Source organism: Nomascus leucogenys, chromosome X (assembly GCF_006542625.1).
Source record: "Nomascus leucogenys isolate Asia chromosome X, Asia_NLE_v1, whole genome shotgun sequence".
Taxonomy (NCBI): Eukaryota; Metazoa; Chordata; class Mammalia; order Primates; family Hylobatidae; genus Nomascus; species Nomascus leucogenys.
In genome coordinates this window covers 43,220,609-43,233,481 of record NC_044406.1, presented here as the reverse complement: position 1 = coordinate 43,233,481, position 12,873 = coordinate 43,220,609, and the positions used below count along the sequence as shown (strand labels likewise).

At 46.7% G+C, this 12,873-nt stretch overlaps 1 protein-coding gene and 1 pseudogene across 1 annotated transcript; one reads left to right on the top strand and one right to left on the bottom strand.

Moving 5' to 3' along the window:
- Positions 1 to 1,073: 1,073 nt before the first annotated feature.
- LOC105738089 lies at positions 1,074 to 2,789 on the bottom strand (annotated as a pseudogene).
- Positions 2,790 to 3,228: 439 nt separating this feature from the next.
- On the top strand, positions 3,229 to 11,711 carry LOC115833320 (putative protein SSX10). Its single transcript, XM_030807397.1, is given in 5 exon segments — positions 3,229 to 3,297; positions 3,733 to 3,772; positions 3,775 to 3,846; positions 4,353 to 4,448; positions 11,536 to 11,711. Coding segments are annotated over 5 exon segments (453 nt in total).
- Positions 11,712 to 12,873: the final 1,162 nt, after the last annotated feature.

Here is a 12,873-nt window from a genome sequence, read left to right as displayed (position 1 = left end):
GTTATCCCAGCACTTTGGGAGGCCGAGGCGGGCAGATCATGACGTCAAGAGTTCAAGACCAGCCTTGCCAATATGTTGAAACCCCATCTCTATGACTAATACAAAAATTACCAGGGTGTGGTGGTGCATGCCTGTAGTCACAGCTACTCGGGAGACTGAGGTAGTAAAATCACTTGAACCAGGGAGGCGGAGGTTGCAGTGAGCTGAGATCATGCCACTGCACTCCAGCCTGAGCGACAGAGTGACACTCTGTCTCAACAGCAACAACAGCAACAATGAACTATTGATACACAGATATTAATATCTTGGATGAATCTCCAGGGAATTATACTGAGTGGAATAAACCCTTAAAACGTGATATACTATAAGATTTCATTTGTACAACATTCTAGAAAAGACAAAATTGTAGAAGTGGAAAACAGATTAGTGGTTGCCAGGGGTTAGGGATAGTGGATGGGAGGAGAGTGAGTATTACTAAAAATGAGTAGCACAAGGAATAGCATTGTGGTGATGGAAATGTTCTGTACCTTTGTTTCTTTTGTTTTCCAAAGGGATTCTCACTGTGTGACCTAGGCTTGAGTGCAGTGGCACGATCTCAGCTCACTGCAACATCTGCCTCTCGGGTTCGAGGGATTCTCCTGTCTCAGCCTCCCATGTAGCTAGGACTACAGGCACCCACCACCTCACCTAGCTAATTTTTGTATTTTTAGTAGAGATGGGGTTTCTCTGTGTTGGCCAGGCTGGTCTCAAACTCCTGACCTCAAGTGATCTGCCCACCTCGCCCTCCCAAAATGCTAGGATTACAGGCATCAACCACTGCACCCAGCCATGTTCTGCACATCAAAACACTTTCACTGAATGTAGATGCCTTTACATTCTCTTACTTATGTCACAAAGCAAAAGGCAGCTTCATAAACACTATTCTATTATGTATCAACTGAAAACAACATATATTCCAGAAAAAGGTTTTGAGGACACATGTGAGTGGAATGTGCCTACATTTAGAGCAGAGCTTTTACAGGACCACCTGTCTCTAGTCGGCTCCCAGGGACCACTGAAAACGGCTGCTACCCTCAGAATGACAAGATGGTCTTGTTATTGATTTCACTGGACTCTCGAATCTCATCCTTCTTGACCACTAGCAGAGGCAAAAACTGATGATGTCACCATGGATTGGCTTGGCCAGAAATCCATAATCTCGAAGTCGTAGACACACCTTCCAAGCATCACAATCTTTGCTGTCTTGAATAACAATTGCATTTAATAATTCTTTTCCTCCTGGGCAGAGTGGCTCATGCCTGTAACCCCAACATTTTGGGAGGCCGAAGCAGGTGCATCAGCTGAGGTCAGGAGTTCAAGACCAGCTTGGCCAACATGGTGAAACCCCGTCTCTACTAAAAATACAAAAATTAGCTGGGCATAGGGGCACATGCCTGTAATCCCAGCTACTCAGGGGGCTGAGGCAGGAGAATCCCTTTAACCCAGGAGGCAGAGGTTGCAGTGAGCCAAGATCGTGGCATTGGACTCCAGCCTGGGCAACCAGAGTGAACCTCTGACTCAAAAAAATAAATAAATGAATAAATAAAATAATCATTTTCCTCTTACTGCAGTTACAACATCAGAAGGTAGCTTCATGGGTTCATTTCTCAAGAGAATACCCATTTTTTTTCTGCAGTTTCAGCAAGGTTTTCTTCTAAAACCTCAAGGGCTGCAATGGCCACTCGGCAGCCTCGTGGATTGCCACCATATGTGGACCCATGTTCCCCTGGCTTAATGGTCAGCATTATGTCATTGTCCCACAGCACCACCGACACAGAGTATCAGCCCCTAGAAAGGGCCTTTCCAAGGAGGACTATATGAGGTCTGACATTTTCATGATCAACAGCCAGCCATCTACCAGTTCTTGCCAATCCTATCTGTATTTCATCAGCAATGAACAGAACCAAGCTGGGAGCATGAGATGGGATGAGGGTAAGTAAAAATACCAAAAAGCTTACTGTTCTTATGGAGAGTCACCTGGTCTTTCTCTCTCTTTCTTCCTTCCCTCCATTCTTTCTTTCTTTCCCTTCCTTCCTCCCTTCCTTCCCTTCCTTTCTTCCTTCCTTCCTTCCCTTCCTTTCTTCCTTCCTTCCTTCCTTCCTCTCTCTCTCTTTCTTCTTTCTTTCTTTCTTTCTTTCTTTCTTTCTTTCTTTCTTTCTTTCTTTCTTTCTTTCTTTCTTTCTTTCTCTTTCTTTCCCTATTTATTTGACAATCTTGCTCTGTCTCCGAAGCTGGAGTGCAGTGGTGTGATGGCAGCTCAATGCAACCTCTGCTTCCCGGGTTCAAATCATTGAGTGAGCCCAGGAGGTCAAGACCAGCGTGGGAAACATAGCAAAACGCAGGGTGGTGCATGCCTGTAGTCCCGAAGCTGAGGCAGGACTATCGCTTGAGCCCAAGAGGTCGAGACCAAGTTGGTCAACATAGCAAAACCGTCTCTACTAAAAAAACAAAAATAAAAATATTAGTGGGGGCTGGGTGGTGCATGCCTGTACTGTAGTCCCGAGATCGAGGCTGGAGGATTGGCCAATGTGCTGGGATTACAGGCATGAACCACCGCTCCTGGCTGATTGCTGCATCTTGAAACGCCCCGTATTCTCTCTAAGTGTTGATGGGCTCTTGTAGTCTCAGAAATTGTAGCTCACTTCCTAATGATTTACAAATCACCCAGTAATAGCCTCTAAATCCATTCACAGTAGCCATGCTCATTTCCCATCCCTCTGCCTGATCAGATCCATCACCAGAGAGACCATGTTATCTCTGGGACTCACTTCCCTCCCTTTAATTATTGAGTGAGGGTGTCAGAACGCCCCCACTGAATAAAATTACACAGTCATGTCCCTGCCTCCCCAACAAGGGTCTGTACATCTTTCAGGGTAAGCCTAGCCCCAGGGAAACTACTAACAACATTAGCCAACCCCCTCCCAAAGACTCAAGGCTGCTTTGCCCATAGGAAACCTGCCATCCCCTATCAATACTTCTCCCAGAGACCCCTGGCTCCCTGTTTTCATCTTACTTCTCCCCGTGTCATTACTCAGGGACAGATAAGCCCCGAATGGAGAAATGCAGCAGCTGATTCCAGGTGACTGAGTGTGGCCGGCCTTCACTGATTTCTCCCTCCACAGGACCAAAACTCCTGCAGCTGGAAAGTCTCAGGCAGTTTCTCTTGCACGTCAGACTGCTCCCGGTGCCATGAACGGAGACAACGACTGTGCAAAGAGAGCTAGGGATGATGCTCAAATACCAGAGAAGATACAAAAGGTGAGGTGACCTGGAGGGGGCAGAGTAGTGGCCCAGGGGACAGTGTGGGGTGACCAGGTTTCTGAGGAGGGGAGGACAGAGGTACTGGGGACAAGGAACAGGGTCTCGGGGGAGATCTGCATCCTTGGGAGCCTCCCACCCTCGCTCTGTCATCACCTAGCATCCCTGGAGACAAGTCTGTGACCTTGCACTTCATTTGGTGACTCCCACTCCATCCTGGAAGGTGGGAAGAGAGCCAGCCAGCAGCATTAAAGCCCTACTGTGTGGCAGGGGAGAAGCTAGGGAAGGTCCCTAGTGTTCTGTCAGTTAGCCATGGCGTCAACCAGGAAGGATTATCATCCCCACTTCCCAGATCCAGCACACAGGAAGCGGCTCCAGCTGAATGGCAGACATGCCTAGCTGAGTACTGCCAGAGTTCCTTTTTGTTTTTTGTAGGCCTTCGATGATATTGCCAAATACTTCTCTAAGAAAGAGTGGGAAAGATGAAAGCCTCAGAGAAAATCACCTATGTGTATATGAAGAGAAAGTATGAGGCCATGACTAAACTAGGTAACAGAAAGCTCTAGGTACAGACAAGTCTGGGGACACATGAACATCCCTTTTCCTGCTTTGGCTACTTCTTAGGCTGCAGAAAGTACCCCACATTTTCCATTTGTGCAGGGAAAAATCGCAAGGCAGCTTCTGGGTGTTTTGCTCTTCTGTATTCTGTCAGGGCTGGGGGCAGGGACTGGCCACAGTGGAGCTTGTACCTGGACCCTGCACGTTTCTCTCCCATAGGCCTCTGTTCTGATGAGTCCAACTGTCTCTGTGGCATCCCGGCCCCCCCCACTGACACTACCTTCCTTCTCTCGGCCTGTCTGTCTTTTGAGTCAGACTCTCACCGTGTCACCTAGCCTAGAATGCAGTAGTGCAATCATAGCTCACTGAAGCCTTGAATTCCTGGCCTCAAGCAATCCTCCTGCCTCAGCCTCCCAAAGTGCTGGTACTACAGACGTGAGCCACCGTGACAGACCTAAGCTTCTCTCTTAGGGAATAAACATTTTGCTCCTTTCTAGGTCTCAAGGTTACCCTCTCGCCTTTCATGCATAATAAATGGGCCGCAGATTGCCAGGGGAATGATTTTGTTAAGGACCGTAACCGCGGGAATGAGGGTGAGTAGATGGGAAGGGGCTGGAAAGGGTCTCCTCAAGCCCAGCTGCTTTTCAGCTCAGCTACCTGGGAAAGATCCTCAGGCATTTGTTCCCTCACACACATCAGGGCTGAGTGAAAAAAAATTGCATGCAGAAAGTTAACTACAGAGGCCATTCATATAAAATTTTAAAACATGCAAAACAAGAATATCTATTTTTGGCTGGGAGCAGTGGCTCACGCCTGTAATCCCAGCACTTTTGGAGGCCGAGGTGGGCGGATCACGAGGTCAGGAGATCGAGACCATCCTGGCTAACACGGTGAAACCCCGTCTCTACTAAAAATACAAAAAATTAGCCAGGCGAGGTGGCGGGCACCTGTAGTCCCAGCTACTCGGGAGGCTGAGGCAGGAGAATGGCGTGAACTCCAGAGGGTGGAGCCTGCAGTGAGCCGAGATCGCACCACTGCACTCCAGCCTGGGCAACAGCGAGACACTGTCTGAAAAAAAAAAAAAAAAAAAAAAAAATATATATATATATATATATTCTTACAGATAAGTAAATGGTAAATGTATGCAAACATGAATGTGAATAAAAAGCCATCAAATTAAGGTGACTGGCTGTAAGTGGAGGAGGGAGGGAGGGCAGGGATTGCTGAGTGCTGCACACACAGCTTCAGCTGTGACTAGTCGATAGTGTGTTTTGTTTGTTTTTGTTTTTGAGATGGAGTTTCACTCTTCTCGGCCAGGGTGGAGTGCAATAAGACAATCTCAGCTCACTCCGACTTTTAACTCCCGGGTTCAAGTGATTCTCCTGCCTCAGCCTCCAGAGTAGCTGGGGTTACAGGCACCCACCCCCACACCCAGCTGATTTTTGTATTTTTGGTAGACACGCGGTTTCACCGTGTTGGCCAGGCTGGTCTCAAACTTCCTGACCTCAGGTGATCCACCCGCCTCAGCCTCCCAAAGTGCTGGGATTACAAGTGTGAGCTACCATGCCCGGCCTGTTTGTAGTATTTCTAATATTCTGAATAAATAAATCAGACCTAACATAGCTGTGGGGTAATGTTGAGATCTGACTGGACTCAATATTACCCCCCTTACTTTTCTGTGTGTTTGAAATATTTCCTTTTTAAAGGACTTGCTGTTCTTCCTAAGCACTGTTAATGAATCAAAAGACAGTTAAGAAAATGTTAAAAGTGACAAAAAAAAGAAAGAAACTATTAAAACTATGGATCCACCAAAAACTTCCAGAGTTTGTTTCATTAACAGCATGTAGGTATTGGATAAGTATCTTAGGAGTGAGGGTGATGAACACATTATATAATAAGCATCGCTGTTTCTGTGTATTTTATCAAAACCAAATAGTCTTCTCATTCCCAAAGAAACCTGATTCTCTGTGATGAGCTCAGGAGTGAGTTTGAAAGAGTGATCCCTCATCCAACACACAGAGAGCTTTCCCACTTGTCGGTGAGCAGAGATAACACAGGGTGAAAAAAAGACAGGTTCTTCGGTACAGATCTTTGTACATTTCAGGAATATAAAGGGGACATATGTGTTTACTTGCTCTTCTGCTCTGACAACACAATTATAAGACAAGGTCAGAATGTCCAAACTGTCTCCAACAGACCTATTACTCCCCAGCTAAACAGGCCAGATTCTACCATCTCCCACAATCACTATAAGAGGTCTGAAAATCCAGTGCTTGAGTATCTGCCAAGCTTTTGACATTAAAGGAGTGTCTTTATACTGAAAATATTTCAGAGCCACTGGACTAAATCATCCACGGTTCATCACATATTTAACAGCTTAATTCACATACCATAAGGTTCATCCATTTGAAGTGTACAGTGATTTTTAGTTGTTCATATCTTGAGTGGATACAGTTCAGGTTCCCAACCAATCAATTTAATTATTTGGGAAAAAGTGAAACATATGTAACGGAATAAGATGAGACTGTGATGGGGTTTAGTCCCCATTTGATAAACCATGAGATGTAAAATTCTGAATTGAGGCCACTGATAAATGAATCAACCATTACTAAACATAATTCAGAGGCATATCTCAGATAAGTCCTCAACAATAAGTGGACTCATAACCCTCTGCTGCAGAATACCCTCATGCAATAGACATCTCTCTAGAGTTTGGAAACCTTTACCAACAAAGAAAAATTGTGATATATTCTCTTTCAGTTGAACGTCCTCAGATGACTTTCGGCAGGCTCCAGAGAATCTTCCCGAAGGTGAGTATCTCTCAAATCTAAAGGACCAGAGTACCTTTGTCCCTTCACGAATGTGAACCCTGTAAGAGTGGGAGAATATCAAAAATGCCCTCATTGCCCCCTTCTCCCCATGTCTATCACAACACCAGATGTAGCATCGACAGCTTGATAATACTAACAGTTGTGATCCTTAATACTTCTTTTGTTTTCATAGTGATGCCAGATACTATTCTAAGCAGTTCACATGGATGAATTTATTTAATCCTTAAGAAGATCTCTATGACATTGTTTCTATTATTATCTCCAAATAATAACGAGTCACACACTTCAGTTTTCATCCATATGAAAGCCATGTGACTTGGCACAAATCTTCTAAGTTCTCTGAGCTCCAGATTCCTGGTCCATGAAATGGAAGTAAAGAATCATAGTTCATGTTTTAGATCATAGTTACCAGCAACGTAATAATAAAATGAGGCTATCGGGGTACAGAGATGTTAAAGAATTTTCCTGGGGCGCAGTGGCAGTGGTAGTCTAATCCAGAGCTCCAAAGCCATTTAAAGTTCATTCACGTTTGCATTTGTTTATGAACTTCAGATGTTGCTCACTAGGGCTTCACCCCGTAGGGCCTGCTGGTGCTTCCGTTGACACACCCACTCTCCCAACAGGAAAGACCATCTGGTCTCTGCTCTGTTACCGGGGCCACTCCCATGGTTTAGGAATCGCTTCGACTGTTGGCCCCTCCCTACTGTGAGCTCCTTGAGGGCCTTGTCTGCATCTGGGGCATCCGGGAAGTCCCAGTCCCAGCCCAGGGGATTCCTCGGAGGCCCCTGAATGAGTGACCCCACAAGTGCAGATTCAACTCTGCTTTAGAGGGTCAAGGGATCTGGGAGTTGGGTTGCCAGTGTGGATACTGAATTCAAAGAAGTATTCAGAAAGGTATTAATTGTTATTATTACTACATTTAAATAGTGTTTACAAGCTCAGAGAGGACTTTCCCTTAGCCTGTTTTACATGCATTGTTCGCTATTTCATAAGTGAGGGAGCTGAATAAAAAGTAGCTTAATGACCGGGTGCAGTGGCTCACGACTGTAATTCCAGTACTTTGGGAGGCCGAGGCGGACAGATCATAAGTTCAAGAGATGGAGACCATCCTGGCCAACATGGTGAAATCTCGTCTCTAGTAAAAATACAAAACTTAGCAGGGTGTGGTAGTGCCTGCCTGTAGTCCCAGATACTCTGGAGGCTGTGGCAGGAGAATCGCTTAAACGCGGGAGTCGGATGTTGCAGTGAGCCGAGACGGTGCCACTGCACTCAAGCCTCGCAACAAAGTGAGATTCCATCGCAAAAAAAAAAAAAAAGAAAAAAAAAGAGAAAAAAAGTAGCTTAAGATTGTTGGTCGGTGACACATCCCAATGCAACCAGAATTGTGATGGGCACCACCTGACTGAATTCCACATTCAATGTCGGTGCCTCGGTAGGGTGGTATGCCAGATCTGGTACTGCTTTCTTTGCTGCCTGGATTAATTTCAGCAAACCATTTCTTTACCTCTCCCTTCCCTGTATTCATCTCCCCACACCATCTTTCCCAGCAGTGTTTTGTCGCCTCCCTATGTTTTTACATTTACTCTCCCAGCAGCTGTCTAGAAGCTTATATGGGATCCCTTGTATTTTATCGAAGCTCTTCCCTTCGTAGACCTTGTGAATTCTTAGAATGCTATTTTTCTCCAAACCCTCTGTATAGCAAACTCTCAATTACATGGAGATGTTTGCTGTTTGCAAGAATGCCAGTCTTAAAAGAGTGTGAAGATAAGCATTCTAGCCCTGGAAACCCCATTCACTTAGGCCATTCGTTTCCCATCTAACCTCCCAGGTTTCTCCTAATTTAGGCACGGGTGACTCTCCCACCGTTGTTGAGAACATTGATTAAGGTAATGCATGTGAAGACGCTTTGTAAGCTCTAAAGCACTATAGAAATGGTGCCCACCACCAGGCCTGGCCAATTTTTGTATTTTTAGTAGAGACGGTGTTTCACCATGTTGGCCAGGGTGGTCAGGAACTCCTGCCTCAGGCGATCTGCCCGCCTTGGCCTCCCAAAGTGTGGGGATTACAGGCGTGACCCACCATGTCCGGCCTGCTGATCTCTTTCTGATGTATCCTCTCCATCCCCATCTCTCTAAACCCTCTCTAACAGACTGTCAGACTTTCCTCTCCCTCCTACATTCTCTTCCTTTTATTTTGTCTCTCTCTGCTCCTCACCTCTTGACTAAAGATGTTGGCGGCTGCATCTCTAGCCATTGTCCAAATCCTAATACTACAACAAACATGGCCAGTGACATCTGCCTTTAAGCACTTGTCACAGAGGTCACCTGTGCATCGTCCACTTCCAGCCTCCAAAGAAACAATTCACTACAAACCACTTCTGGAGATGTGGCACCAACTACCAGGGAGGCAGCCAGGGAAAGATGAGGAACTCTCATCATCATATTTCTGCTTGGGACCAAGGTTTCTGAACTGGAAAGGGCCCATCTGCTCAGCCCTCCCCATCACCCCTAACCCCTACAATGCTGTAGGTTTTCATAAAGTTGTTTTTTTCTCTACTGACACCTATAAGCTTCTCACTTTTGGGAGACAAAGATTGTAAAGGTTTTTTTTTTTTTCATAATTAACTAAATTTAATTTAGAGGAAAATTTTTTTTAACTCAGCCTCCAAAACTGCTGGGATTACAGCGTGAGTCACTGCACCTGGCCAGGACATGATCTTTGTAACAAAACCTCTGAAAAACTCCAAACCCAGAACCAAAAAACAAACAAACAAAAAAAAACCACACACAGAGCGGGAAACATCTGAATCAGTCAGATTCCCCTACAACACCACACTCACATTGGCTGGCGGTAGCTACTTTTGCCTCTGAGATGAAACTCTGATAATTGTTCATTAAAGAAAGGGAAGGCCCGGCAAGGCGGCTCACACTTGTCTTCTCAGCACTTTGGGAGGCTAAGGCAGGAGAATTGCCTGAACCGAGTAGATAGAGACCAGCCTGGGCAACATAGTGGGATCCTGTGTATACAGAAAGTACAAAAACTAGCTAGGTGTGGTGGCGTGTGCCTGTAGCTACAGCTAGTTCGGAAGCTTAAGTGGGAGAATCCCTTGAGCGTGGGAGAATCCCTTCAGCCTGGGAGATCGAGGCTGCAGTGAGCTGTAATTGCAGCAATGCACTCCAACCGGGGTGACAGAGTGAGATCCTCTCTGGAAAAATCACAAAAGAGTAATGCATCATTGGGCGCAGTGGGTCACACCTGTAATCCCAGCACTTTGGGAGGCCGAGGCCAGTGGATCTCGAGGTCAGGAGATGGAGACCATCCTGGCTAACACAGTGAAACCCCGTATCTACTAAAAATACAAAAATTAGCTGGGCATGGTGGCACGTGCCTGTATTCCCAGCTACTTGGAAGGCTGGGGCAGGAGAACTGCTTGAACCTGGTAGGCGGAGCTTGCAGTGAGCCGAGATCTCGCCACAGCACTCCAGCCTGGGTGACAGAGCGAGACTCTATCTCAAAAAAAAAAAAAAGAGTAATGTATCAGAACTTGATGGAGCTTCAGGCCTTCACAGTAATAATGGAGGGAAACACATTTGTGGAGAGGGGACCATGTTCACTCTTTATCTATCCATGATAGACAGATAGTCCGGAGCTTTACATACCCATGGAACCTAAGGAAAAATGTTCCCTGTCATGACTCACAATCTTCCAGCCACCCTTTCTTGCATCTGTCCTGTGGGCTTGGGGACCCAACTTATGGATTTCATCTTCCCAGGGAGAAAGAAAAATCAAATCCTTCAGTATCTCTTTCAGGGTATATCCTCTGCTGTATTTACGTGGAGGATAAGGCACTCGATATCTAGTAGCTGAATGTTACATTTGTGTAATACGGAGCTATATTGGGATAAAATAGAATTTGTTTCCTCTGAGACACAGGTAGAGGCACGTCCACACTGACCTGGGTGGCAGCCACCTCTTCCTGCAGTGCCAGGCAGGGCATGCTCAAAGATCTGGGGAACCTCTACTGCTCCTGGAGCTCCACAACCTCCTTACTAGCACCCTCTCCCTCTGGTGGCTGTGACAGCCCACACTTAGTCTTGGGTCTCCCCTGCTTCTTTGCCTGCCCCTCTTCTGCCCACGCTGCATGTCTCTGTCTCCCACTGTCCCCACTATGTCCACGATCGCCTCTCCCTCCCTGCATCTCCATCTCTAAGGGCTCCTTGTCTTGGAAAATGAACCCACAGCCTCTACCTTGTGACTGGGGACAGGAGCCGGGGCTTGTTCAATTCTCCCTCCCTCCACCACACACACCTGTCCTCCTTAATGTTTCTGAAGTCAGTGAGCTCCAAACTCAGCCCCTCCTGCACCTGCCAGCTGTAGGACCTGTGACAAGACGCCTACCATCTGTCTGGGACTCCGTCTCTCATCTCTCATATAGGCATAATGATGGTAGTTTCCTCCTTCCAAGGCTGGGGAGAAGCAAGAGGCCAAGGTGATGGGTTATGGACAGTCAAAACAGCTCCGATCCTGCCTCCACCTGGGGCTGGTGTTTCAAGTCCGTTTGCTTGTGAATGGAGCTTTAATGTCTCCATTCACACACAAATGTTTTATTCTAAAATAGACTCCCCTCTGCCCTTCCCTTCCCCACAACTCTTTCCCCTCTGCACCATGCAGTGGTACTTGTGAGAAAGAACTGTCCCATTCCCAAATCATCGTCCCCACCTCAGCCCCCAGGCCCTTGGTTGGTGAGACCCTTGATGGGCAGTCTCATGCTTCTGTCCAGGGGACTTTCCCACCGATTGCTCCCCTGCATGGAGACTAAGTGGACTCTTCTATTCCCTGACCATCACAGGGTCTACAGTGCATGCATCTTCCTCATTCCTCCATGTTCCCCAGATGACGATTTCATCTGTGTCTCCTCCCACATACTCCCAAATGGACCGTCCCAGCCCTAGAATGCGAAAATCGTTCAGACAGCGAAGGCCAAGATGCCCAACCACCTGCTGCAGAATCCTGCTCCAGGACTGAAGTGTATAGTCTCTATCAAAATAAAAACTGGAGGCCAGGTGCGGTGGCTCACGCCTGTAATCCCAACACTTTAGGAGGCCAAGGAGGGAGGATCGCTTGAGCCCAGGAGTTCAAGGCTGCATTGAGCTATGATCATGCCGCTGCACTCCAGCCTGGACAGAGCAAGACCCCCATCGCTAGAAGAAACAAACAAACAAAGAAACCCAACAACTGGAAATATCCTCCTCTAGAATGGTGGTCAGGAACATCTGTCTGCCTTGCTCCCTGATGTCTCTGCAGCACCTAGGACAGCGCTCAGCACGAGGACCCACTCATTAGGGTTTTGTTGAATAAATGACTCCTTTGACACAGCAATTCCGCTTCTAAGAATCTTTCCTAAAGAAATATTCACACACGTGCACAGAGCTGTGTGCGCAATAATGAGAGGGGCAAACAACTGGGGAATGTTTGCAAAGGTTTATTAACTGTCAGTAACTGATACAGGGGAATCGGATGAGGGGAGTACATGCTGAACAGGAAACCGAGCGAGGGGGGCTTGACCAGGACGCATGGCAATGGGGTAAAGCAGATGGGAGATGCTTATAGTGGTACTTGGTGTGAGTGTGTGTTTGTGTGTGTGTGTGTGCAGGCGCGTGCATGTGTGGTGTGTAAATGCAGAGGAAAAAATCTGATATTAAACACTCGGAACTGCCCTCAGTAGTCACATCTGGGGAGAGAGGAGGGTAGTGCTGTTCTATGCAGAGAATACCTGACGATACTTGCTTTTTAAGTAGATGCATGGATACACAAACTGAAATATGCGTTAAGTATGTCTTGCTCATCAATGAAAAGGATAATATCTAACAGAATGACACAGTGTAATAAAATACAACGGAAACGCTAACATCGAACTCTTGGCACACTAAGAGAAATGACGCCCAACTTTTCACTGTTGTGAACACTTGCTTTCGCTTGCTATACACCTGATGACGAGGGGTCCGCAGCCATGCCCATGTTCGTGAAAGGTCACCACGTTCTGCTTCTCATCATGGGCATGTGTCATATCCCCGAGGCTGAGGCAAGAAGAGAGAAAGAAAGTGGCAATGAGTTCCCACTGCCCAATAACTCAATCTCAACTCCTCCTTACCGGCAGACACCGCACACTCTGATTCTGCCCTATCTC